We start from the raw sequence: 27,331 nt of genomic DNA, 5'->3' as shown, positions 1-27,331 counted from the left end.
AATATAGTATTCTGGAAGAAAAAGTCAATTAGTACAAAGCACTCAAAGACCTGTTTACTCAAAAACAATACCACTCACTTGCCGGAGACAGCAAGACTGAGGATCAACAGCTACTATACAGCAAGCACCAAAGAAGTCCCACTGGAAAGGGGGAAAAAAACACATTACACATATCACAAGCAATTAAGAACATGCACAAATAAGTATGTTACTTTGAAAGACAGTCACAAAAAAATAAAATAAAATAAAAAGATTCAACCATTAGGACAGCAGTCAAAAAAGGATACAAACAGGCCAAGGATTTATATTAGATGAAAAGAATGCAAAATTAGTGGTTTACCAACTACAATTGCACAAACTACAGATCTGCCAAGGCTGCACCTCCAAACAGGATGCACCACAAAGGCAAAGGAAGTGATTGGCTCTACAATAAAAAAAAAGAAAATTGAAATACAAATAACAAAATATAATTCTGAAGACACTAATGTTCCCCCAAAAGGAGGCAGGACACAGGCAAAAAAAACACACCACCAGCTGGAAGCAAACCTTACCCCAGAAGCCGGACCCCCTCCACATGCATAACCTTATTCCCAGGTGATTCAAAAGAACAAAAACCCAAAAGAATAATACCCCCCACCCCAAGGGGGTGCTCCTATACAAAATCCCTTTGTAGGCTTCCATCACGCCCAGAGGGTAGATCTGCTTGAAAATGCCACATCTACCTTTGGGGTGTGGGGGGGGGGATTAGGGTTACTCACCTTCAAAACACAATCCCTGGTATCTAGTTGGTTGTCTCCCTCACAGAGAGAGGGGCAGATCAGCCTAAAAATGACTGATCTGTCCTCAAGGGGGAGGGGTTGAAGCCCTCCTTCAGGTCTTCTCAGCAGTTGACCATCATACTAACAAAGCTTTTCCGACTACCTTTCTTCCTTCTTCACAGTGGTTGAATCAGGGAATATACTTCATTTTGTTGGATACTTCCAGAGTGTGAGATTGTAAGCACTCTATACTCCTTGTGTAGAATTATTAATCAGAAGCTCTATAGGATTTTGATCACTACAGAGGCTTGATCGATAGTCAGTCTTAGTCTTGATACCAAATTAACTATGTACGACAGCTTGCAAATCTGTAACTTTGTAACAGTAACTTGGCCTGCTGCTGGACCATCGACTTCTGAGTAAAATAAGCCAATGTGCATTAGTGATTAATATTATTCCTAAGCAGTCATGATTTATCAAGCAGATAACCTGGTACAAGTTATAGTCTTCTAGATGGTTGAAAACAATTCTCTACAATCGTTTCCCACGTGGTGTAGTGAAATGAATCAATAGACATTTTTGAAGATGGTTGTTTCAAGAAAATACTCCCATGTGTTTGGAATAGTTCCTTTGTGGTTAAAACAAAACAGCTCTGCTCATTATTAAGTGTTATTTTTGCAATTCATGTAAAAGCTGTTATGTGGACCTACTTGGATGGATAGTTGTAAATGGTTATCTATCTTACTACTACTATCAAAAGATATATTCTTCTAACAATGGAGAAAAGGCAACATGCATGGAGTTGCTATATTTTATACCAGTGCAAGCATGTTGTGTCAAAAGATACTCTTTGTACATTTTTTCCGCTGATACAGAGCTAAGTGCTCCTTTTGTTAGCCCTTAAATGCTGTACTACTCCACAATTATTCATCCTATGCTTTTCACTCATTGTTTTGTATTTAATATAATTATTGGTTGCTACTGAACAGGCAGAATGAACAAAATTAAACTGAGTCTTCTTTTGTTCCTTTCTCCAGATAAAAACAGTATCACTTTTCTTTTTGTATTTTTTTATCATCACTGTAGGCAAGTCCCCTCTTTCTGTGATGTTTACCCTCACTTTTTGCCTGATGTCAGTATGCTTAGACTGTTTTCACTGGGATCCTGCTAATCAGGACCCAGTGATTGTGCTCTCCACTAAATTTGGTTGTCTTGGTTCTTCTTTCACCTCACAATTGGCATAGTGGTGTACCCCTGTAAGTCCCTGGCAGGTGGTACTTTGGTACCCAGGGCATTGGTACACCAGGGGTCCCCCATGGGCTGCAGTATATATTATGTCAACCATGGGAGGCCATTCAAACTGGGTCTGCAGGCCTGCCATTGTAGCCTGTGTGTAAAAATGCATGCACCCTTTCACTGCTGGTGACTACACCAGGTCACCCATATGGTAGGCCCTTTCAGCCCAAAGGGCAGTATTCAGGTCCCTGTGCGTGGGCAGCCGTGCATGAGCAGAGGTGCCCCTACGAACTTCAATTCCAATTCCCTGGACTTCATAAGTGTGGGGAAGCCATTTTAGCTATGTCTTGGCACATCCCTGTGTTCCAGCTACATAATGGTAACATCGAACCTGAGCATGTTTGGTATCAAGCATGTCAGAATCATACCCCAATACTGATTCCAGCATTTGTGGCATGATTCCATGCAGTCTGAGGGTTCCTTAGAGGATCCCCCAGTTCTGCTCCTACCAGTCTTCCAGGGTCTACGGGAACCTCTGACTGGGTAGGCCAGGTAGGTGACGCCAGAGACCCCTCTTAATAGGTAGTCACTCCAGAGAGTGACCAAACCCTCTTTATGGGTTATTAAGGGACTCTCTTGAGGGTAGGTCCCCAGATTCGTCATTCAAGACTCCACCAAGACCTCTCTGCAGACATCTTCTGCTCCTGGCCTCTGGAACTGCTGCTGGGCAACACAGTGACTGAACAGGACTGCAACACCTGAAAAGACATCACCTTGCAACATTGCTTCTGCGGCTCCTGTCAGCAGTCTGCAACATTTCAACGGCTGTGCATCCACTGGGATCGGCAAGGCCTCAGCTGCACCAAAGAAGCAAGAAATAATCGCCCTTGGATTGAATGAGTCACTCACCTGCATCTGCAGGCACCTAAGGCACCAACGTCCTGCTGGTAGGATCTTCTGTCTTCCGGATCTGAGAAGATTTTCCAACATGGTGTGGTGTGTCCGAGGGATCCCCTGCGTCTTCTCTGCCTTCTGTCCAACGTGGGAGACGGTAAGCCCTTGCCTCTACCACTGGAACAGAATCCCTGTGCACTGCGACGGTTGCACCAACCAATTCTTGTTGACTCTTGCTCTGAGGGATCTTCAGGCTCCAAGTTACCCCAGCCCCCAACACTCTACCTCCGCAAGGACAGTCTCCTCTCCGGTGCTCCAGCAAATTGGGACTCCTCTACAGGTGTGCTGACTGGGCCTCACTGCGACTTACTGTGCCTACTGCCAGTGGGTTGTGCTTCTGCTGGCTTTCCTGTCTTCTGAGGGTCAGCCTGGACTCCCCTCCAAGGGTCGAGTCCCCAGGACCTTGCTGGTCCACCATAGCTCTGCAAAACTTCCAACTGCTCCTCTTGCATTTGCTTGTGCTGACCCATCTGCAATCCGGCGACCGGCGGGGGACAGCTTGTAGGTGACTTCAGGGACTCCTCTGCCACTCCTCCACGCCGCAGCTGGACTTCATCCATCACCGTTAACCCAGATCTTCAGCTACAGAAAGGTGTACTTTGGCTCCTGCACCACCTGGACACTCCTGTGTGGACTGGACTCTGTCCCCTTCTTTTTCAGGTCCTCTTCACCCGGAATCCACCCTTGGGTTCCAGTGGTCCAGTTCTGCCTTTGCATTTTACAATTAGGATATCCCCATGTAAGCCTATGAGAAAACAGGGTAACTTACCTCTCTGCACTCGGCCGCTGGGGATCTTTCAGGTACTTCTCTCCCAGCACTTGTCTAACTTCTCCATACAATCTGGTTGGGGACACCCGTTCGTATCCTATTTTCTTAGTATATGGTTTTGGTCCCCCTATAGGGCCCTTTCTAATTTATGCTTTTCCTAATTACTTACCTGTGTATATCTGGTGTGTTCATACCTCCAAAGGGAGGTACACCAATGGTAGTATAGTTTGGTGCGCCTATAATAAAGTAGCTTTATTCTTGCAACACTGTGTGGTTCCTTTCATGTGTGATAAGTCACTGTGTGACTACTGTGGTATTTCAAATGCTTTACATGCCTTCTAGATATGCCTTGGTTGCTCACCACAGCTACCCTAGAGAGCCCTGGCTGTCTAGACACGGTTACAATCATTAATAGGGATTTGCTTGGACCTCGTATATGGTGTAATACCCTAGGTGTCCACCACATAATGGGCCAGCTTCCTACAATCACAATGACCTTCATTATCTTTTATTTTCAGTCCTTTCACAAGCTGGGTTTTTGATCAATGTTTGAAGTCAGAAGGTGTCTTCTAATTCTTCATACCTGAAAACAAATTGATATTGATTGCATACAAAATCCTTTTAAGTAACATTATGCCTCTCTGCAAATCCCAAAGGGAAGTTCGCACCGATAACCCCATTGTTTTGAAACGTAGTGCCAGCACTTTCCAAACACTTCTTTTAAATCTACCTAATTCTCTGGCAAGTAGAACTCAAGTCTTGAAGTGAGCTTGCAATTCGTTCTATTTTCACCCCCCTACTGGCTGAATGATTAAGTACATCTCTTGAGCTCCTGATGCCTCTGTTATGCACCCCAGTAGCATCACTTGATACTCTGATACTCTTAATACATGTTATTTCTAAGGCACTGCGTCACAGTCCTTGATAGTCACTGAAGCTGCTGCTAGAAAAGAAAGTTGCATATGGATTATCATGGCGCTGGCTCACCCCCCGTTACCAAGAATATGGCACAGGTTACCAGCTCAAGCATCAAAAATACATCAAGGTACAAAAATATTTATGCTTCTAGGAATTGGTCGGTTCCAAAACTATCTAGGGAAGGTATTTAGGATTATCAGGACATCTAATCACACAACTTCAAAAAATTGTAGACATTGAATTTCTAGATTCATAGTCCAATGTTAGGTGTTAATGTACTGTGGTCCTCATCCCTTGCAATTGTGAAACTTAAACAAATGTATTTATTTCTAAAGTGCACTGGTCCGCAATGGCATCATGCCACTAGAACATTTCACAAGCGTAGACAGTGAATCAGAGAACAGAGCACTGCAAGGTCGAAGTTGGTAGAAAAAGTGTTTTTCTTTCTAAAATAGATGTTTTACATTAAAGTGAATTGGGTGAATATTAAAAACAGTTTATCCTTTTGAACCTAAGCTATGTTCGCATTTGTTCACCCTGTCCCAGCACAAATATATTCTATATTCAGAAATCTAAAATTCAAGCATTTAAATTGGCAGATAGACATTACACTCCTTCTTGTTAAGTTCCTTTAGATGCCAGATGTGCCTCCTCCGCAAGTTAGCATAAATAACGAAGGAAGGAAGTCTGCAGTAGCTTTCATTAGCTTTTTCCCCCATGTATTGTTTAAAGGATTGTGGAAGTTTTTCCTCATTTGAGTTATATATGTGCATTTATCTGAAACTGTAGCAATTGAAAAAATACTTTATTATATGTTTTAATATGTTTTTCTTGCTTAAACTGAACAAGGCCTCAGTTAGGCCTTAGCTTCATCTTTTAAAATTTGGCTGTCATTTCATAATGTTTGCATGTTTATATTTCTCTCATGCGGTAAGTATCGTTGTTCGTCTCCATGTGGAGTCCACGCTGGAAATGATGTGCGCAGTACATATATAGGCATCTCCCTCCCTTGCTGATACCAGATTTTTCTTTCCAGTCAGCCAGTGCTTAGCTTGGAAAAATGTAAATGCCAAGATGTTTCTCGGGAGGCCACTGCAGCCTGCACCACATATTGCCCCGTTAGCTCTGCCAGTGACCATATCAGTACAACTCGTAACCATCACACTCCATTGACAGTTCAGACTATTCTAGGCCACCCAAATCTATAAAAATGGCATAAGTGGTTGGTACTTTTCTTATGTGATGTATATTGACTTATTAAGCACTGTTTTTGTGCTCATCTCAAAATTAGACAGACAGTGCCACTATGGGTGGACGGACTATCACTAGAGTCGGTACTGACAATTAAGTGTCTGTGCCGAGCACTGGAAACCACCAGCCCACATTAAGCACTACAGGCAGCACAGAGCCAAAGAAGAGCTATGCCCAGTCATTTTTTTATTGATCCTTTTTTGACGTTTTGTTGAGTTTTTTTCAAAACTTTGTCTTCTGGTGCATTGAGATGTCTGCTAGGAGTGCTGGTTTCAAGCCCTGTGGTTCCTATTCTCAACTGATGTTGGTGACGGGGGGTACATTTGGTGTGCCTCTGGTGCTTGGAGCACGATCACGATGCCATGACCTGCGTCAATTGCCATGCACCCCAAGGCCTTGAGAGAGCGATCCCTTAAGTTCCTTGTTGCTCAGTGTGGAACAACGCAACATTCTTGCTTGAGAGGAAGGTCCTGAGATTGGTGCAGAGTCACTTCAAACGCTTGTAGTCGAGATTGGTTGCAGTGTCACTTCAAGCGCTTGTAGTCACATTTAAGGTCTTTGGGAAAATTGGGTAAGTCCCTCCGACACAAGAAGGACAAGACATCAAAGAGATCTTCGACTTTAAAACTTCTGTCGAAGTCATCCAACAAGACGAGGGAGTGTTGGCAATCAAGGTCTGGCTCTGTGGTGGACCTGCGCCTTGGCCATCTCTGCACCTCTGAGTTTCCAGGAGGTCGGGTTCCCCCACCCAACTTCGAGAATGTTAAGAGGCCATGCACCTCATATTCAGGTGGCTGTCCCCTGCTGGAGTGCCTTGGGGCCCCTTGGTTTTGGGAGGGGGCCCTATTGGCCTTCCACTGGTGGGTCATCATCCCCAATGCCGACATGGAGCCGGACGAGCATCATCCAACGCCAGCACTCCCCATGATGGAGCCAATGCCTTACTCATATGATAGACCTGGATTGGGGAATGAATGGGAGGGTTATGTGGACCTTTAGGGATACCAGTGACAAGAGACATAGGATAACTGGTACAAAGATCTGGCTGATGCCAGCAAACTGGACACCTCCCCAGACACTGGCCTGGTCTCTCTCCCTACCATGGCAGTGGAAGTGGGTGCCTCTTTCACAGTGGTGGTGTAAAGAGTGGCTGTGGTCCTGGATCTTAACCTTCCCTCAGTGGCAATCAAGACAGACGTCTTAATGGAGGTGCTTCAACCGGGAGTTGGCCCTACAGAACCATTACTCCCCTTTAATAAAGCCCTTGAGGATGTCCTACTTGCGCCTGGTCCAATCCATGCATAGGGGCTCCTGTGTATAGGACAATTGGGTGCTGCCATTCTCCCACCCCATCCTGTGGACCCTCACCCAATTTGATTGTCTTGGTCCCTAGGTGTGCAATGCCTGTCTGAGAACCACCGGCTTTTCGGGGGATGTCCAGGCCTTGCTGTGACCATGTCCTTGGGCCTATTCATTGCCCCATGGCAGCCCCAGTCTGCCTTTGCCCCTTTGGTCATGAAAGGGGCTACTAACAACATCTTTGCACATCCAGCCACGCCTGCCAGCAGTCTGCACAATCGCTTTGTGGCCCCAGTTCCCACAGACCATGTGGGTCAGGCAGCCAGAGGTCGAGCTAGTACACTATCCCCCTCCACTCACCCCCGCTCCCCTCCCACCACCCCATTCCCAAGCAGCCACAACTCCAAGTCCCTTTAGTATGCCCTCCAACCATCATGGACATCCAGTGGGTGGCAGAATACGCTTCACCTGCACCACGGGAGGTTATTAACATCAGATTGTTGGGTTTTGAAGCTCATTGAAAGGGGCTTCTCCTCCACATTGTGACTACTCCAAACCACCCCCACCCATGCCACCTACTTACAAAAAGCTGACGGAGCACCACCTCTCCTTGCTTCTTCAGATGATATTAATGAGCCATAGAGAAGGTGGGTTGTGGTTGCTTTTCCTAATTTCTGTGAGACTGTCTCTCAGGCTGTTGGGCATCATGGCCTCCTGCATCCTTCTTGTGACACATGCCTGCTGGGATATGAGGACTCTCCAGTGGGCACAGCATCAGAGGAATCTCTCAGAAATGGTCCAGATCTCAGAGGAAACTGCAAAAGACCTGCAGTGGTGGCTCATTAACTGTGATTGGGTCAGTGGCAGACCCCTCTCCCTTCCCCACCCAGAGTTGACGGTGGTGACAGATACATCACTTCTGGGCTTGGGCTGCCATCAGGAAGCAGTGGAGATCAGAGGACTCTGATTTCAGACGGAAGCCAAACTCCACGTCGACCTGTTGGAGGCCTGCCTTCATTCACTCAGGGGAAGGCTGATTCAGGTGTTCGTGGACAACACCACCACCATGTGGTACTGTGACAAACAGCGTGGGGTCCTGGACCACTTGTCAGGAGGCTCTGCGCCTCTGGACATGGCTCAAATACCATGACACATATTTGGTGGTTCAACACCTGGTGGCCTCTCAACGCAAGGGCAGACTAACTGTGCTGTTGATGCCCAGCAGATCCCAAATGGCATCTCCATTGGGAGGTGGCGCAAGGTCTCTTCCAAGAATGGGAAGAGCCTTAGTTGGATCTGTCCACCTCCGTCAAGAACGCGCACTGTGTCATTAGTTTCACGCTTTGGCGTTTCCAAGGCAGCTCAAACTCCAAGTTGCTTTTAATCTCCAGTGGAGTTCAGGTCTCCTGTGCGCCTTTCCACCAATACCCCTCTTGCCCACAGTTCTCAAGAAGATCAGTAGCAACCAAGCTCAAGTCCTTCTTGTGACTCCAGATTGGGCACAGAGTCTGGCTTCCCGGGCTGTTGAGCATTAATACGGGTCCTTATATCAGGCTGTGTTTTTGGGAGGATCTTCTGTTGCAGTAACAGGGCAGTGTTGTGCACCCAAACGTGGCAACGCTTCACCTTCTTGCGTGGAGATTGAGAAGTGACAGTTGACAACTTTAGATTTTCTGCCCAAAGTCTGCAATGTTATCTTGGCAGACATATGTCCCTCGACCAAGATGTTATACTTTCACCATTGGAGCAAATTTGGGGCATAGTGTACAGATAAGCAAGTTGATCCGCCATCTGCACCACTTTCCCAAGTTCTTCTCTTTATTCTCACTCTGGCCCAGCAGGGCTCTGCTTTGAGCACCTTAAAATGCTATATTTCTGCCATCTCTGCATTTCTGAGTTTACCAGGCCAGTTCTAGAAAGGTTTCCAACACATATTCATCATGCCTCAGTAGAACTTCAAAGTAGTCTTAAAACTGTTTCTGATGTGTGCTCCTTTCGAGCCGCTACACAACTGCCCTATCAGGCTACCTACCATTAAAACAGACTTTCTTGTGGCAATAGCTTCTGCCTGGAGGGTCAGTCAGATGCTTTATTATCTCAGCCTCCGTAACTTACCATCTATCCAGTCAAGCTGGGTTTTCGAACAAGAGCCTCCTTACTATTGAAGGTGGTGACCCCCTTTCATGTAGGCAAGTCCACCACCCTGCTTACCTTTTATGCTTCACCTCACTCCTCTGAAGAAAAGGAAAGACTCCATTGACTGGACCCAAAAAGAGTGTTATCGTTCTACCTTGCCCGCACAAAAGAGTGCTGGGTGGATGATCAACTCTTTGTGGGGTCCGTCAGAGCCAAAAATGGAAGAGTGGTGTAGAAATGGACCATCTCACAATGGATGGTGCTCTGCATAAAAATCTGCTACGCATTGACTAAAAAACAACCTCCTGAAGCTTTGCAAGCTCATTTTACCAGAACAAAGGCGGCAACTGCTACGTTTGCTCATGGAGTACCCATCCTGGATAGCTGTCAGGCAGCTACCTGGGCTTCTCTGCACAGGTTTACAAAGCAATAGAGTTGTGACTGTAATGTCCGTCAAGACGGGCATTTTGCCCGCTCGGTCCTACAGGGCTTTCTAGTGTAATGCGTGTTGCAGCCCCACCTCCACTAGAGGTAGTGTTTGGGTGTGTATCCTAAGATAAGAAGTCAGCGGGTAGAAGTCTTTATCAGATGAACAAGTTACTTACCTTTGGTAACACCTTATCTGGTAGAGACTCTGTCTAGCTGCAGATTCCATGCCGACCCACCATTACCATCTGCTTGGCAAACGGATTTAGAGCACGGGGATTTTCCCCTTTTAAGGGCCTTAGTTTGACACACCAGTGGTTAGGGTTCTTCGTGGCTCTGTGCTTCTGGTGTGGAAAGTCGTGAAAAGCTACTGATAGCAGCACTTAGGATGCACAGGGGTACTGCTCACTAAAAATTTACTGATCCAGTATGACACCAGGGGACTGTTCTTAGAGATTTATCAGCGCCTAGATAGTCTCTACCAGATAAGGTGTTACAGATGGTAAGTAATTTCTTCTTTTGCTTGCACCATGCTGACTTTGCAGTTTCGGTCATTTTCTATGTTGAAATTGGCTATATAAACCCTAAAGCCTTTTCTCGTGAATTTTTCCCCAGTGTATTGTTTACAGGATCATATATCTTTTTTATATTTTGGTGCATTGAGTGTCGCTAAGATAGAACTGTTGGACATTTTTCAGTGGAAAGTAGCTGGTGGAGTCATCACAAATTCCTTACATTGCATTACCTACCCTTACATTGTCAAAGATCACAATTGCTTCTATTGATATGCTTTGAAGCTGCAGCATCCAATTGGTGTGCTGGAGGCGCACTCATGTTCCTTATTTTAATGCGGCTGCTCATGTTAGAATTGCAATCTCTTTCAAAATCTAGCTACAGACAACTTTAGCTGTTGCGGCAAAAGCTCATGCCATCAGTCCTTTCAAAAACCTACAAAAAAAGTACAGAGAGAGTAACCTGTGTGTCATTCCCCTTTAGTCTCGGTCTTTCCTCCTCTTTGGTTGTTTTTTTGTCATTTCTTGGATGAAGCGTCAATCAGTTTCATGACATTTTCAAGATGTATGAAATATGCCATTGAAATTAAAATAAAGCTTTGGTGCTGGGCCATTAAGTAGTCCTTTACTGTCACTGCAGCTGAGACTACTGTGGAGCACTGAAATCAGTTTTTTTTTTTTTTTTTTTTGTTTTTGCTATATTTTACCTTTACAAAAGTGTTGCCCTTCAGCTATTGACTGTGTCCTCCTACACCAGACAACTTGCTTCAGCTAGGTATTCCTCCTATCCTCCTTGTAGACCTCTCCCACCGTACGACTCACTCGGTTTCATTATCGGGTGAGGGAAGCGACAAATAGTGCAAGAGATACCGGGCATCACAGTTTTACTTCACATCACAGTCCCCCTTGCATACAAGGCGCAGCGCTACAACCTGGCACAATACCACAGTCACGTTACATTCTAACAAAACAGCTGAAGCCATTATTTTTACTCCATGCTGTAAAAAGGACATAAATACAACAAGCATTTCTAATGCAATCGGTCTCGCATTTGCGTGAGCTAGAGCTATTGGAGATGTAAATACATAGTTGGACTTTCTTGCCACATAAGTTGATCAACGTTGTCTTATAATTTGATCCTTCCTTCCACATACTTCCAGTGGCCCTGTATATAGCTAAAGCACTTCCATTTACCTTCTTCCTCTATCTGCAGCAAAAAATGAAAATGTTGCCATTTAGCATCCTAATTTAAATCTGCCATGCTAATTCCAATAGAATACTACTTTCACCACCCCACCGTCAGAGTTGCTAGTTGGCTAACACAATTCTCAAAAAAAGACACAAGACAGCCACAGAGGAGGAAAGAGAGAAATAAACTGGAAAGGTCACCCAAAAATGCCAACCTTTCATTTTTCTTTCATTGTTTCTCTTGTTTGGTTTGTTTGAAGAATTTGTCCAGTTGTGTTTCATGACACTGAGATCTCAGCCCACCTGTAGGCTTCACATGGGATTCATGACACCTCTGTTTATTTTATCCTTGTGGAAAACGTGTTAAAGTTGAGTTTCCCACTGGTTAAACAGCGGAGCCAGGGGTCCACTGGCATCAGGACTTTCGACCGAAAACATCAAAGGCCCAAATATTTTAAGACGGATTTCCACAGGGAGAGCCTTTTAATCATGTCTCTCTACTGGATTTAGAGCAAGGTGTGGTGAGCTTAAAAGTGAAGATGGGAGGCCTAGCTAAGTACATATTTGATGCCCAGTCGCAGTGGATTTCTCACACTTCAAGCAGCAATCAAGATTACTTGCCTTTGTTGTGTTTTATAGTAAATATGTCAGGTGCACATACTGGATGAGTCAGCCTTTTTACTAGTAGTAATTGTACATTGTTCGAGGACTGTTAAATCTTAAACGGAACTGTGTGTTAATATTGTCCTGTGATGACGTCCCTTTGAATAAAAGTGGGGCATGGGCAGTGTCCGCCTCTTCGAACGTTCACTAGGCCCAATGATGCATAGAAAAGTACATCAGTTGTCTTGTTTATGTGTATACTTCACTCATCATAAAAACCAATTTGCGGCCGAGCTCGGTGCCTGGTCACGCTTACTGTTAGCATGGAAGCCACAATTGCTGCGTCTCTGATGTTTACCAATCCCGCTCTGGATGGAGGTGGGTGAGCCATGCTGTGAAGAACGAAAGAAAGGCGCGGCACTGTACTTAAAGATAAAGCACAGTGTGCCGTGCTGCAACAATTACAAAACTGTAGTTGGGTGGTGCTCCTCTCTGAGAAATGGAAGTGGCGTATCACTGTGTGAACCACTTAAGAAGCAGCAAAGGAGAGCGACACTGGATTAAAGCAATAGTAGGAAGCAAGCGGGAGCAAAGTCCTTTATTCAACACAACAGGTCTTCCGGACAGCTCATGCGCGCTGCCTAGGGTCTACCTTAAAAGGAGTAATAGTTAACAGGAGGCTGTCAGGCAGGTTCCTGCTAGGTTTTGGGACTAGACAAGGATGGCTGAAGTTACCTCTATCATTTGTTTTGTGTATCGAACCTCTGGCATGCTGGGCTAGATCATCAGAATTTGTCAAAGGATTGCAAACAAGCTAAAGCGTGGTGGAGGAAAATATCTCCCTGTATGCAGACAATACTCTCATATATGCAGCACCGTCCAAATTACAGTCACCATAATTTTCCAGACATTTAGAAAATTTGGCGGCTACTCGAGATATAAAATCAAATGGGACAAATCAGTCATCTACAAGAAGGAAAGGTAGAGGCCAGAGGCTGACCTCCGACCTGCACTCAAGATAACAAATGAAGGTTTCTGATATCTTTGGATCATTGTTACTCCAAAAGAGGAGGAGTTCCTGGACAAAAACGTAGAACTATCCTTATGGGCTTTCAGAAGGATGCAAGGCTGTGAAATTCGTCCCGCTGACTTTGATGGGGAAAGTGTTGATATTTAAGATGATTACGCTGGCCAAGCTCCTTTAGGTACTGCAAAACACCACTTATGTAGCACCAGAGGAATACTCTAAACAAATAGACAAGATTATGGGATGAGGTCCCCTCGAGGATTGCACTAATGACCTTGACCAGATCGGTATATAACAGGTAGATTATACTTCCATACATCAGAGCATATTATTGGGCCATTTGGGTCCTGGCAATAAAATGACTGGGTTTTTGCCCAATATGTTGCCTTATCATGCTTTAGAGACTGACAGTGGTGGGACCGTCTTGCCTTCACTGTCTCTAAAAGGGTAAAGAACTGTCATATCTGCTTCACACAACTGAGACACGCTACTGGCATGGCAAAAAATGCACAAGATACTTTTGATGGCTTGAAAGAATAACAAAAAGTCCTTGGTAGGAAGGCCAAATGACAGCAGGACTCCCACCACTGGAATAGAATAGACATGGCAAAACTGGGAGATCTGCTGGAAAGGGATGGTCTGAAAATGAAATGTTCAATCAGTTGCAAAACAAGTATGCAATGACCACAAGCCAAATATTTAATCATGGTTAATTGAAACTGGCTTTGCAGGTGACAGTCCTGAAATAGTTTGAAATTCCCAATAGTTCTCAGATGGAAACTCCAAGCCTGATGGGTGAAATAGGGCCAAGGTGAATCTCTGCTTCATGTAAAACACAGAATAATGCTAAACCAGATTGGTTTAAAAAAAAAAAAAAACAATTGAGGGAACAATGGGAACTGTACCCGGGAGATATGGACGACTTTTACTGGGAGACATCATGGATGCATCTATGGGGAGTGGCCTTTCAAACTATATTACGTCTGATTCAACTTAAAATCATTTACAGAGTCTACTATAATAAGAGTAGCTTATTTAAAATGGGTAAGGACCTCACTCCAAATTGTCTGAAATGTGAAAAAGAAGAGAATGCACCTTCATATCCAAAATCTGGTCTCACAGTATTACATAGCAATACTTGTGAAGCATACTTTTGGAGCTAGGAAGGGTCCTGGATTGGAAAAGGTGTATGTTTCTGCAATTTGTTATATTGGGGATCCCCCAACGATATTGATCTATCAAGGCACAAGCTTCTGTTTTGCTCCCTGGCCTTGGTAGTAGCAGAGCAAGTTCTGCAAAGAAACTCTGGTTCCTCAAGGATACCCGCAGGTATCAGCCTGGGGGTGCCTCAAAAAATTCCACAAAGTATGGAGTGGATAGAGAAACTATTATGGTTTTCACACTAGCCAAGATGTTGTAGCATCTAACTCTCAATGGTTGTTCCCAGCATCTCCATTAGGGGTGGAGATTAACCCTAAGAATGCATGGTCTGGTTGGAGATCTTACCCAGGAGGGGGGCTGTAAAGGAATAATATATATGAATGGGGTGAGATTACCACCCTGTAATACCCTTCTTGTCTGTGTCACTGTTGATTTTGACATGGTATAGATGATGGCTACATACTAATATTTATGTACATGAAAATGAAAAATAAAAATTGTTTAAAAAAAAAAAAAAAGAGGAAATCTATCCTCAGCATGACCAACCACAGAAATACAGTTGTGTAGGTTGCCATCTTTCCAACAGATTACGAAATCCCTAAAATGCATTACCCAGTAAAAATTCCAGGTTTGTGGTGGCTGAATGTGTGATAAACATTTGATCCAGATAGGATTCAGAAATGCATACATATCACCCACTATCATAATTTTACATTTTACCACCTATTTCTTTTTACAGCAAAACACATTAAATGCAGCAGGTGGACAATGTAGGTAATTCTTCAACCTACTTAGGAATACAGCATCATTTGCATAAAGCAGTCGAGGCATGTTTTCTCCTCCAGTGGGCAATCAACTTTACAAGCAGACACATGTTCAGCCAGATCACGAATATAAGTAGTAAAGAGATCTGTGCAAGGATCCAAATCCACCTGACACCCTTAATACCTTGCAAATAAGAGTCAGTTTTTCCTTAGATCCAACTCCAGGTTATAGAAATTCAAGTCCAATATTCCTTTTATTAAATGTATGGAAATTCTAAATTTAACAAAGGATTTCAGTAACAACAGCCTACAGAGACCCAGATATCCAATGATCCAAGATCAGTATTTATTCAGATATAACCAAACAATACCACCAGCTCCTATTATCCAGATGCATTATCCTTGTGCCGGGTTCTGCCATCACACAACACAACCACGCTGTCTTTCATTTCTGCCCCTCGATCTGAAAAAATACAAATCTCCGTTTTAGCCCATTGTTTTATTCTCACCAAATGCCCCCCACACATTCATCCTTTGAACCCTTGCCTTACTACCAGCTCCCTTGAGTTTTCCCTGCACTGCCCTTCTCACATCCACTACTTAAGCACATTTTCCTTCACTCTTAGCCTGTTGCAACCAATCCCTGTTCAAACAAGAAACATCAGCCCTACCTCTCAACATAGTGAACGTAAAACACGCATAATAATGTGAGGCATCATTTTCGTTGATCAAAGGCCCGTTTCCACCCTGTCCTGTTGACTATAGCTAACTGCAGTTGATCTTCTTTGATCCCAAAATTCAGATGTTCTACCAACCCACTGCTCTTTGGATGATAGAGTTTTTGACAAGCATGATTCCCACAGGTAGTATTCCATTTCTGTCACTTCTGGTTGAGACTCATTGTCCTTAACCATTTCATCAGGGTATGCTTTTCTTTTGAAGATGTACTGCTTGACTTCCATTAATCTTCTAGCATTCACAGTTTTGACAACCTCACTTCTGGCAATTGAGACAAGTAATCACCCATCACTATTTCAGACATAGAAGACTAGCCCAAGAGCTCAAATGATCTCAGATATCTAATGCCACTTTGTACAAGGTGACATTGGCACATCAACTGGAAGGACTCGAGTTGAAGGGGACCTGTCTTATGTTTTTGTCACTAAGTATACGCATATTGCAGTCTCTAACAAAACACTCAGCACATTATCCACATTGGACCACCTGAAATCTTCCCTAAATCTATGTTTCATTTGCATTGATTCCTATGTCAGCCTCATAGGCAAGCCCCAATACTTTCCTCCACATTCACTAGGGCACTTTCAACAACATTCAGCTATCTCCCCAACCTTTTACATGTTAACTCTTCTGCTACAGGGCAAAATGGTTCTAATCCCCCTCCAGTCTCCTCGTGGAAGCCTGACCCTTGGTAATGTGTTCCCTGACCTGTCCTAACACTGCGTGCTCTTCTAATTAGTCCCTCCATTTTTTATTGTTTAATGCTCTATTCTCTACAATCGCAACTATACTCACCACGCACACCTACCTGACCGCATTTGTCCTCCGCCATTTCGTCCTAAAGCAGTAACAAGTCAAAGTCTGAAGCAAGGTTTTTTGCCCAGAAAAATTTTCAAATGATATTTAAACTTTTGCAAGTGATATTACCATTTGGCAATGCATGTTATAGCTTTACCACTACCCTTTTGGGTTTGTGATAATTGTGCACAATAAAGGTTGAACCCCACAGAAATGTCTTGAAGCACTGCTCAGTCCACCACATGGCCAGTTCCAGGATTGTGGATTTTTTTTTTTAAAGTGTACTCGTCCTGGGGTCAAAGTGCCACAATAGCCTTCTAGCCCTATAAAGAAATCCACTTGTCCCATGTACTCTATAAAAGTTAGAGGGGTTATCAAGGCCACATCACTAGTCCACTGCTACCGCCAAAATAAATTTCCCCCTTCAGCTTCTTTGTTCTTACCAACTCTGTTTTCTTGCTATAAACCGTAAACCATGTGCCTTTCCACTCACTTGCCATAGGTCTCCTATCACTTCCATTTATTCATTTTAGGGTGCCTAACCCTTCTGTCATGTTTGCTCACAACATGATATTCATACACTTCCTGTTCATATACACCACTGCCTTGCTACACATTTAGATTTACCCTAAATTGAAAGGAATACAACTCACATCCTACCCTCTTCGCATTACACATTCTGTAAAATCTTCTCCGCTTCCTCATCACAGATTCTGTGCCCCTTGCCCACTGTGACATACAGGTTCTCCTCTACTCCCCACTCGGCAGACGTTTTATGCCACCTTGCCCTCCAGTCTTTAATCACAGACTGTTCATCGTTTGTGTCCTGCCATCCAGACGTCCTGCAGACTGCCCACGCAGTACACCAGTATACAGGACATGTTATAGCTGCACAGGTTGAGGCATGTACTGTGACCTGTGCATTGATGGACATGCAATGATGGCACAGATGGGCAAAGCAAAAGAATCAGTTTAAAGCTTCCACTTGCAAATACGATTTGAAAAATGCCAGAATGTTAATGGGTAAAACTAAGTGGATGTCTAGCCAGGCAGAAGATTAGTGATGAGTAGGAATAGGCAAAGCATCACAACCGGAGAGATACAATGGTGGCAGAAAACACCTGATGAAAAGGAGGTAGCCATCGCTCAATAGGGTTGGGAGTTTATCAAGTGCAAGAAGGCAGTAGAGGGGAGTGATTGTTTACACAAAGGACTACAATGGCTTGCCATGGAGGGAGTCAACAGTCAGCCAGTTCAGACAGTGCAGGTCCGATACCAGATATTTCAATAGCATAATGCCTGCATGACTGAAGGGAATGTCACGGGACTCTGAGATTACATTGATGAAGAGAATAGACCGTCGAGCTGTGTATTATTGAATGGATCAACAGGCGAGATGTAAGAGAGGAGGGCTGGCTCGGTATAAAGGATAAGGAACAGCTGGAGAGGCTCTCAGCAAGATCAGAGGGCTAAACTGAGTAGGAATTGAGGGATCAGTTGTACAGTATTGGGAAAAGGCGCACAGGCATTAATAAAAACCTTAGTGAAACGGTAGTGTCAAGTCCAGAAATACTGGATGATGTGGGAGGTAAACAAGGCTGGCAAGGGAAATAGAAATCACATAGTGCAGGAAATAGGTTAGGTAATCTTGGGACAAGGAAATGGAAGATGACTGGGTGACAGCACGAAGAAAGAAGGCAGAGAAGTTGTTTATATTCAATGAAGGTAGAGTAGAAAAGGGGTGAGGCACAATCAGCTAATTGGCTAGGTGGGTTACTTATTTCTGACAGCTTCTGTGATCTGCTAGCTACACGTTCCAATTCTGGCAAATACGTTTCTCCTTTCCCTTCTAAGTTTGGCAAATGCAGTACTAGTTATTAAGCAATAGTAAGCTCTATAATTTATAGCTCAAAAATGGAAAATGATTATTAGGCACTGGATATAAAACCAAATTTATAGCGAGGCAATGAGTGAAGAAGGTGAGGAATAGGTATAGAGGAAGAACACAGTGGTACAAAGTAAATTGGAAACTTTGGTGAAAGAGGAAGAGCCTTGTCAAGATCAGTGTTAGTAGTATCAAAGGACACAGCTCAGATAAGCACCGAGACATCACCATAGGTGTTTACCAGTGCTGTAAAAACAAACGTAATATTCTTGGGGAGAGGAAGAGCAGAAGACTAGATAAGAGTACAAAAGGAGTGATTTGTTTGTGATCCAGTGAAACAGGGTAGAATATGGGAGAGGCGAAGTCAGAAAAGGAAAATCCAAGATGGCTTACTCAAGTACACTGCCCCTTTTCAGCCTTCTGGCGTCAGTAAATGGAGTATCCCTAATTTCAGCATCAGTAACTTGTTATCTGTAGCTCTTAAAAATTGAAAGTCTGAATAAAACCAACGTATTAATGAGGGATGCCTTGAAAGAGCAAAGAGCAAGGGCACAGTGGTAGCGCTCTTAGCTGTAGAATGTCAGTGAAAGGGGAAGAACGGTGTAAGGGGTAGAAATACTAGATGTGGTTAGAAGCAAAGCTATCAAGAGGGATTAATAGGCATACAGATTATGGAGCGCAGGGAATTGCAGAAGTATGGCAAATCATACAATCACAGGACAGTGGGAGAGCCTTTGAGTACATTTGGGGACAAAAGTATTTTCCAGAGCTATTGTTTGTGGCTTCCAGAGTCAAAGTAGGAAAGTGAAGAGGCAAAATCTTGAAGTAGACAAGATGGCTTACTGCATCCAACTGTTGACAACCTGTGTTGTCAGGCATTGAAATCCCAGCAAAACAGACTCCACCTTCCTTCCTTCTATTGTCGCTAAATAGCATTGGATTGAGCAGTGGTGTGTGGAGCACTATAATGTCAAACAAGTTGTGGGTAATGGGCGGTGGGACTCAGAAAGAGCTAGGATGCAGCACTGTAAAATGCAGTTGAGCTGCTAAAAGTTCCCCTAGTGATGGGAGTAAGGGACGGGACTGGCCACAAGCAACTGAACAATACGAGGCAGCTATAGATGGCATCTGAGAAGACCATTAGGCATTTGAGGCATAAAGTGGATGAGGTATTTGGAGAAAACTATCCAGACACCTGGGAACAAGTCAGACTACTAGCGCTTTGCAGTGGGAGTCTGACAGATGCTGTGAGAGTCTAAGCTCAGACTCAAGGTAAGCAGGTCATGCATTATAAGGCCAAGAGTGTAATAGCTGTTTGGTTAATTGAGCGGGAATAGAATGCTATGATGCCAGGAAACTGGGGAAGAGAGAAAGGAGGAGGAGCGGATAGCTTGGGGACAAGGAACACCAGTAACGAGCACCTAGAAGAGAAAAGGAGAACTTGTACTTTGCACTCTAACATTGTTTGTTTTTTAAAACAGTCATGGGACTCCTGAGCAGGCATTGTGAACACCAGGTTAAGACCCGCTGATTTATTCCATTCATGCAGCAATACTTGTGCAACTTCCTGAGTTTCTCTGAAAGGCGAATGATTTAAACCATACACATTTTAACTACCTGTACATGATCTATACACTCTGGGTGCAGGTTCTAAACTTGACGTTTTCAAGTTTTTTTGTTGTTTTTTTTTGTAACGCCTGCTTCATTTTCCTATATCTCTCTCGTGTATCAGCAATGTAGCCATGTTGATAATGCATTCCTGCTGAAAGTAAAGGTAGGTGAGGTGGAGATGACGATGCTGTATTAATTGGGTATGAAGCTCATAAAGACTAATCTTTTGGGGCAGTTAATTAAATCTAGCTTGACACTGAATGTTGTGATGCAAAGTGCATATTACGACTGGCAACCATGAATAAAACATGTAACCTGTCTCTAAATTTAACACAGTGCAAGACCCCCTTTAGGATGTTTCCCTTGAAGACCAAAAGCAAAATATGCACCCCTCCAATGAGAAAGCTCTAAAATCTCATGACCAGTTAGGACTTGAAAGGTTTATGATCTTAAACAGAACAATTATTAAATAGCTGAAGAAGCGATCCACCGTGTTCTATTAGTGAGTTAGAATTGTTTACCATTTTCAGGATTCTATGGCAATAAAAGCCCATGTTTCGTTTAGGAAGTGGAAGACGGAGAAAGCGGTCTAATCTTTTACCACAAATATCAGTTTAAGACAAAAGAAGTGCTGTTAACTATCAATAAAAAGAGGCTCCGGGTCCAGATCTCCTAACTGGTGATTTTCTTTTCTTTTCAAATTTGCCATAGACATGGATTTCGCCTTTGTCTGTCTTGTTTAATAACGTACATACTACAAGAGCAGTTTTACCTTCTTGGAAATCTGCTGTAATAGTAAATATCTTTAACAAACGTTGACAAAGCCAATAGGACGGGCATTGGCTGTCATCCTATTGGCTTTGCCAGTTTTCTTTAATAGTTTTGCAAATTTTCATTAATAAAAAAAAAAAAACGACTGCCCATAAGTAGAGACAAAGAGGAGAGAGGCAGCTTTCTATTGTAAAAAACAAAACTGACATCTTATGTACTCTGGAAAAACAGAAAGGGAGTACTCTGCCTCACACTCCAGCATGTAGTCAGCCCCAATGCATCATGTTAAATGCATTACAGGTTTGTTTTGTATCCATAAAAAGTAATCTAAAGTTTTTCACCTTAGTAGGTGCAGCAAGTGCTGTGAATCTCTAGACAAGTGTTTCTGGATTCAGCCCTTCATCAGCAGAGAGCAGCTTTGTCTGTGGGGTTGCTGGAAGTGCTGCCAAAAGTACTCTCAGGTTTCTGTACCACTCACTGGCACGCAGGTGCTCAACCAGAGCTCCTCGGCTTGTTGGCTCAAGGGAGCTTTCTTAAACAGGAAAACCAGAAAGGGAGCACCCTGCCTCAGACTCCAGCATGCAGTAAGCCCCAATGCATCATGGTAAATGCAGTACAAGTTTGTTTTGTTTTAAAAAAAGTAATCTAAAGTTTCTTATGTACTCAGTACTGCAAACGTTATATTCAATGCATTGCTACACAGAACGATTGCTTTGATTTGCGAATTCACTTTAGAAAGTATGTATTACGGAAACGACTCTGTTGTAATATTGTGTAGATTAATTAGGTTTCTTATGGTTTTCTAAGTTTAAAAGGGCATTGAATAAAAACACATTTGCACTTTATTATTGGAAGCTGTACGTATTTATCTGTTCTTCACTCTTTATATGTAATGAGGTTTCATAGAGTTACTATACTGTATTTTCATTATTTGTGGAATGCATCTGTTTTTGTTGCGGTTTTCATGGAACGTTTAGTTGCTGAAATAATGGTTATAAGGCTGACATGTATCCTCTTTCTCAGCAGTCTAAGTTTTAACTTATTGCACATATCGAAAAAAGCCCAAATCTAAAGCAGCAGTGCTCTCCAGAAACGAACAGCAGTGTGTTTAACTGTAGAGACTTTTTTCAGCTCGCTGTTTACTGCAGTCTTAAGATCGTCAATCCTTTTTTTTCCAGTTTGCCTACGTATTTTCACAGTATCAGTACTGTGTGTGCCCCGTGGACTACAGCAGTGAGACCAACAGGTTTTCAGCAGACTGTGAGCCGTCTGAAATCTTTCAACTGCAGAAGTATTCCGTGCCCCCGTTGCTCCAGACGATCTCGGGATGGGTAAGAATGGATGTTTTATTCAAAACAAAGCGCGCTAATACATCACTTATTGCAGGGAAGGACTAGTGAGCAATAGCAGAGCAATATTTACCAGTGACGTTAAGCATGCTTAACCAAATTAGAACTATGCAAAGTTCACGTTGTCTGGTTGACAAGGTAAATCACCATTATGAAAATGAAGCGTCAATTAAATTGGGAGTTGAGTAGGAGGGGTATTTTTGTAGTTTAAGAGACTGACTGAACAGGTCGGTTTTAGTTTTTGGTTTCTCGTATTTGGGATCTGTAGACAACTGGACATCTATGCAGCATCTGACACTCAGTAGTCACTGTTTTGCAGAAAACAGAGCATTTAACACCGTCTTGATGTTTGCTTTCACTTCCTTGTCCACATTACACTTTGGAGTGGTAAAAGCAATAGTCCGACTCTGCTGCAACTTGTTTACTTATTTATTGGAGACTTTAGTCCAGCGCAATGCGTTGCCTTTCAGTAACCCCAGAGCACTAGCTGGTAAGGAAAAATTGATTGTTGGACCGAGACGTTGATTCTACTAGGGTGTGTTGATTAACCATATCTGATATTCCGTAGCTTAACCCTTATTTCAAGACCAGTTGAGTTGAAGGAGAGTCTAAAAAACGTTTTCACACATTTTTTTAATTTCTGTGGTCTGCGGTAGAAAGAGAAGCAGTTGACTGTAGTTCTGAAACAAAAGTCAGTTGGGCAAGGAGGTGCAATTACCCTCCTCTGTAGTTAAAAGGTCACTTTAATGCAATATTTCATGGCTTAAAATACAGCAATGTGATGGCTGTACTACCCTACGAACATATCCTAAATAGACACATGCATAATGTAAGCTGGTTCCCCCTCATTTCTCCCCTACATTCCCTAGCCATGTAGGCCTACTCACCACAATTTCCTTTGAGTCTTGTGGCCCCACCTATCACCTATTTTACCTACATACACCTCACCTATTAGTCCCTCTGGATTGATCAGTCATCCTCAATTTCCTGGACCTACCTGGCTTTTCAACATTCTGAATGTACTGAATGTATTGATCTTCCCTCACTTCCTTGACTAAATGGTCATTCTTTCCCATGAACATTTTGATCTTTGAAGCCTAATATTGCAAATTAGCCACCTCCAAATTTTCCCTGCTTGCTCCGAAGCAAAAGCTACCCATCCTGTGCAATCCCTAGCCGAAACAGCCAAAGGTAACCAATCACGCATGGTTAGCTTGTCTGCGCAGAAAAAAGGCTAATATTCCTGTCTATTCCTTTCCAAAACAACCAGAACTAACGAACACATCTAACCTCTGCTGTAACCCCTATGGATGGAAAAGCCAGCTTACCCATTACTCCAACAGCAAAGCACCATTCTGAAATGGCTGTATTGTATTGTATTGTAATCGTGTTTATATATAGCGCTTACTACCCCTGACGAGGCGTCGAAGCGCTTTTCGGTGAGTAGCATGCTACTCTGGAACCCACCAAGAATTAGTGATGGATTAGTATCCGGAAATAATGAGTACAGTTTTAGAATTATTATGAGTTAATTTGAGCCGCGGATATGAGAGTATGTCAGAATATCAGGAACAAAAATGACTACCGTATCAATATGGTGTCCATTCATGTGTGTTTATACTGTATATTATATATACACCTGTGTGTGTGTGTGTATATATATTTTTTTTATATATATATATAAGTGCAGTTGTACTACATTTATAGTTAACTCCGCTATCCATAACTTGCACAACAGCCATGCAAGTCCCAACTTGTGCACCAAATCTGCAAAATTGATGGAGCAATTACAAATGTCATAAATAATCTTATGACTTTCAACTCACATTACATATCACGCTACCATTAACCCTATCAATGAGTTGACTATAAACCAATAATTATTTATTGATTTGAGTATGTGTTACTTAAAAACGTTGTGCTTTTAAGTGTTTGGAAATAGTTTTAATATTGTGAAGTCCTAAGCATTGCATTCGGCATCTGAGTTATGTTTTGCTTGGCTGTTGTGCAAGTTATGAATTGCAGAACTAACGAAAACGTTTACATTTCTGTCGCTTTTCAGTTTAAATTCATACCTGTAATTGTACTCAGTGAATTTCTGGGTGTTTTCATGGTCTGCTATATCCAAATTCTACGAATGTATTTCTTAGCCCTCTGTGCACAGCCAGACCCTGTGCCCAGGCCACTGCAGATGGTCATACTCCGTTACATAACTATTGCAGTACCGCTGGTAACAGGATCCTTAGTGGGCTTGTTGTGTTGATTTAATACTTCTGCTTTAATTTACTCTTTGGTGGGGCCAGTAATTCCACTGTGCTGCAACCTCTTTTCCACCTGGACCTTGCCCTTCCGTCAGCCCTTCAAATTGCCCCTAGCTGAAACAACAAAACTTTCCTTAGCCACAATGTACACCTGCTTGCTCCTTGTCGTTTCCCCTTTACTGCCCTGTTGCATCAACTTCTTAGGCATGTGCCTTACCTCAGGCGCCCAAAACTCCAGAGAGGCTAGAGAAGTTCAGTAAAATGCCCCCTCGCCTTGAAACACCCCTCACACCCCAGAACCCTTTGTCCAGATTCTCCCTGGGTATTCAATAGCTATTGTAAGAGATACATGTTGTGCCCATATACATGTTGTAGGGAAACTAGAGAGTGTTATTAAACAAACACTAAGGCTCTTAGCTCTGAAGGCTTTAAAGAAATAAATATTATGTTTCTTCTTTCTTAGCGCTTTGTCAAACCGATACGGCACAATACAACTCATTTACGGCATATATTTTTTTATTGCAGAAAAATGTGAATCTTTATCCATTTCAAGTACACAGCATTGCCCTCTCAACATTTGCATCTTTGATTGGGCCATTTGGAGGATTTTTTGCCAGCGGATTCAAACGGGCTTTTAAAATAAAGGTACAGTTATTACATGTTCACCTGTTTACTTCTACTATAATTATAACTATCTCAAAGCTGTTTGTGCAATTTACGGGACGACTGCGCACAACTGATATGTACGAGAAAGCCTGTGTAAGCTCAGATCTTTGCTTCTAAAAGTACATTCAATCTAACTGAAGAGATTCATAATAACCTTGTTATTGTTAAAGTACTGTTTCTCAAGGCCAAATTACATTATTTAGGGGTTCGTGCTGAGAGTGTGACAATGCCCAGAGGGACAGATGAGTACTTTACATACCTGCAGGGTTATATCTAGGAGATCTTATGATTTTAGTAAGGAGATCCACATTTGTGTAGATGCAATTCAACATTTTGCTAATTGTTCTAGGGCAGGGGTACTGGAATTATGTGGCTGCAGCTCTTGCCACATAATTATGGATTTGCTGCATTTGCCATTTAATGTCCATTATCTTCTGCATAATGTGTGGATTTTAACCAAAAAAAAGCTACACGTGTGGCCGTACCATGGCAAGTTGCCTTTTATTTTGCTGATTTCTGCATTTGGTCTTAAATTGATACTAATAATGTGGTACATAAAAAATCTTCCCAGACACTGTTAACATTATAAAATGACAAAATACTGAAGTACTAGTGCTACAAAATGTGCTGTATTTTGATGCCTAATTTGCCATTCCTTACTTTAAATTAGTTAACCCCGCCACACGGTTTGTTCCTTCCCTGACACATAATTCCATTGGCCCCTAATCTAGTTTTAAATAGTAAAGGGAAAATCATTTTCAGATAGTTTTCACTTAAAAGGTAACCGACGGGTATAGTTAGCTGAAATAAAAATGAGTTTTCGATTTAAAAATAAAAACACCTTAGAAATTAATTGAAAAAAACAAAGATTAAAGTAACATCATAGGTGAATTTCTCAGTGACAATGATAACCTTCTGAACTAAAAAAAAAAAAAATCAGCAGTTCTAGTTAGCAGCACAAACTATAACTTGCACCCCTGCCATGCATGACCTCACTCATGACATGTTCTGTGACATCATCTGAGACATCACTTATGACATTCTCAAATTACATCACTGATAACCTCATCCAAACTTAATTTTCCCGAATATTGTTGAATAAATTGCTATGGCTCTACATGTACGATAGTTGACATTCAAATTGAACCACAGATCTATGGGAAACCCTCATTGAGTATAGTGTTCAATTTGTACAAAAGTTCAGAGAACGCAAAAATTGTGAATGCCAATTCCAAAGCTAATGCCCTACTACGGACAGCTTTTATCTCTATGAAACCCCTTACATACACTGAACCTACGTTAAGGAATTAGGTTGATATCAGCAGAGAACAGAGTACTACAAAAAGTGTTTACTCTAGGGAGAGAGTTCTCTGTACCATACTGATAGCAAACAGTAAAACTCTCATTAGAAGAATAGACCACAAAGTATTGAAAAGGATCTACTAAAAACAGTGTACGTTCTATGCAACAGTTGGAAAAAACACTATTTGCTAAAAAAAATAAAAAAAATAACCAAGACCTGAAGGTGATAAAAATCATATTACCTGCACCATTCTTACTGTGGTGAAAACTTTACAGATAGCTCTTCTTCTGAAGCAAAACAAGCATGAGTACATAGGCTAGTACCTGGTGCGAACTCTCTTCCATGTTATGTATAAATTATCATACTGACACGATTCTCTCTAATAAATTTTGCTTGCTTACAAAACTTAGGCCCTCATTATGTCATTGGTGGAAAAATCTGCTTACCGCCACGGCGACGGCCTCCAAAAGATTATCTCCGTGGCTACCTACCGTCCACCATAATATGACTGTAGCTGGAATTCCGCCAGAAGGTTGGTGGAATTCCGGCTACGGTCATGGCGGCGGACAACGGTAAGGTAGCGCTGCTGCCAGCAGCAGCGCCATGCCAGGAGAACACTCCGACCGTATCATGACCCATGATACGGCCTGGCAGTTTTCCTCTGGCGGACGCTGCTGCTGGCAGCTGCGCCCCATCCTGTCTCCTACTGGAGGACCCCCTGCAAGCAGGTAAGTCAGGTTCTCCAACAGGGGATGGGGGTGGGGGGTGTTGTGTGTGTGTGTGTCTGTTTTTGTAAGCGTGCATGCGGGTGTGAGTCATGTGGAATGCGTGTATGAGTGAATGTGAGTGTATGTGTATGTTGTGTGTTGTGAATGCTTCAAAGTATGTTAGTGTGTGTTGTATGTATGTATGCGTGGGTGAATGTGGGTTTGTGTGTGTGTATGAGT

General features: G+C 42.8%; 1 protein-coding gene across 1 annotated transcript in view; it reads left to right on the top strand.

Annotated features, from left to right (window-relative positions):
* Positions 1-27,331, top strand: part of CDS1 (CDP-diacylglycerol synthase 1) — a 661,805-nt gene that overhangs the window by 567,291 nt on the left and 67,183 nt on the right. Inside the window, exons 10-11 of the mRNA XM_069236283.1 lie at positions 21,984-22,136; positions 24,941-25,060. Coding sequence (XP_069092384.1) covers positions 21,984-22,136; positions 24,941-25,060 — 273 coding nt within the window. The remainder of the gene's footprint in view (positions 1-21,983; positions 22,137-24,940; positions 25,061-27,331) is intronic.

Source organism: Pleurodeles waltl, chromosome 1_2 (assembly GCF_031143425.1).
Source record: "Pleurodeles waltl isolate 20211129_DDA chromosome 1_2, aPleWal1.hap1.20221129, whole genome shotgun sequence".
In the NCBI taxonomy this organism is placed as follows: domain Eukaryota; kingdom Metazoa; phylum Chordata; class Amphibia; order Caudata; family Salamandridae; genus Pleurodeles; species Pleurodeles waltl.
This window is presented reverse-complemented; position numbering and strand designations above follow the sequence as displayed.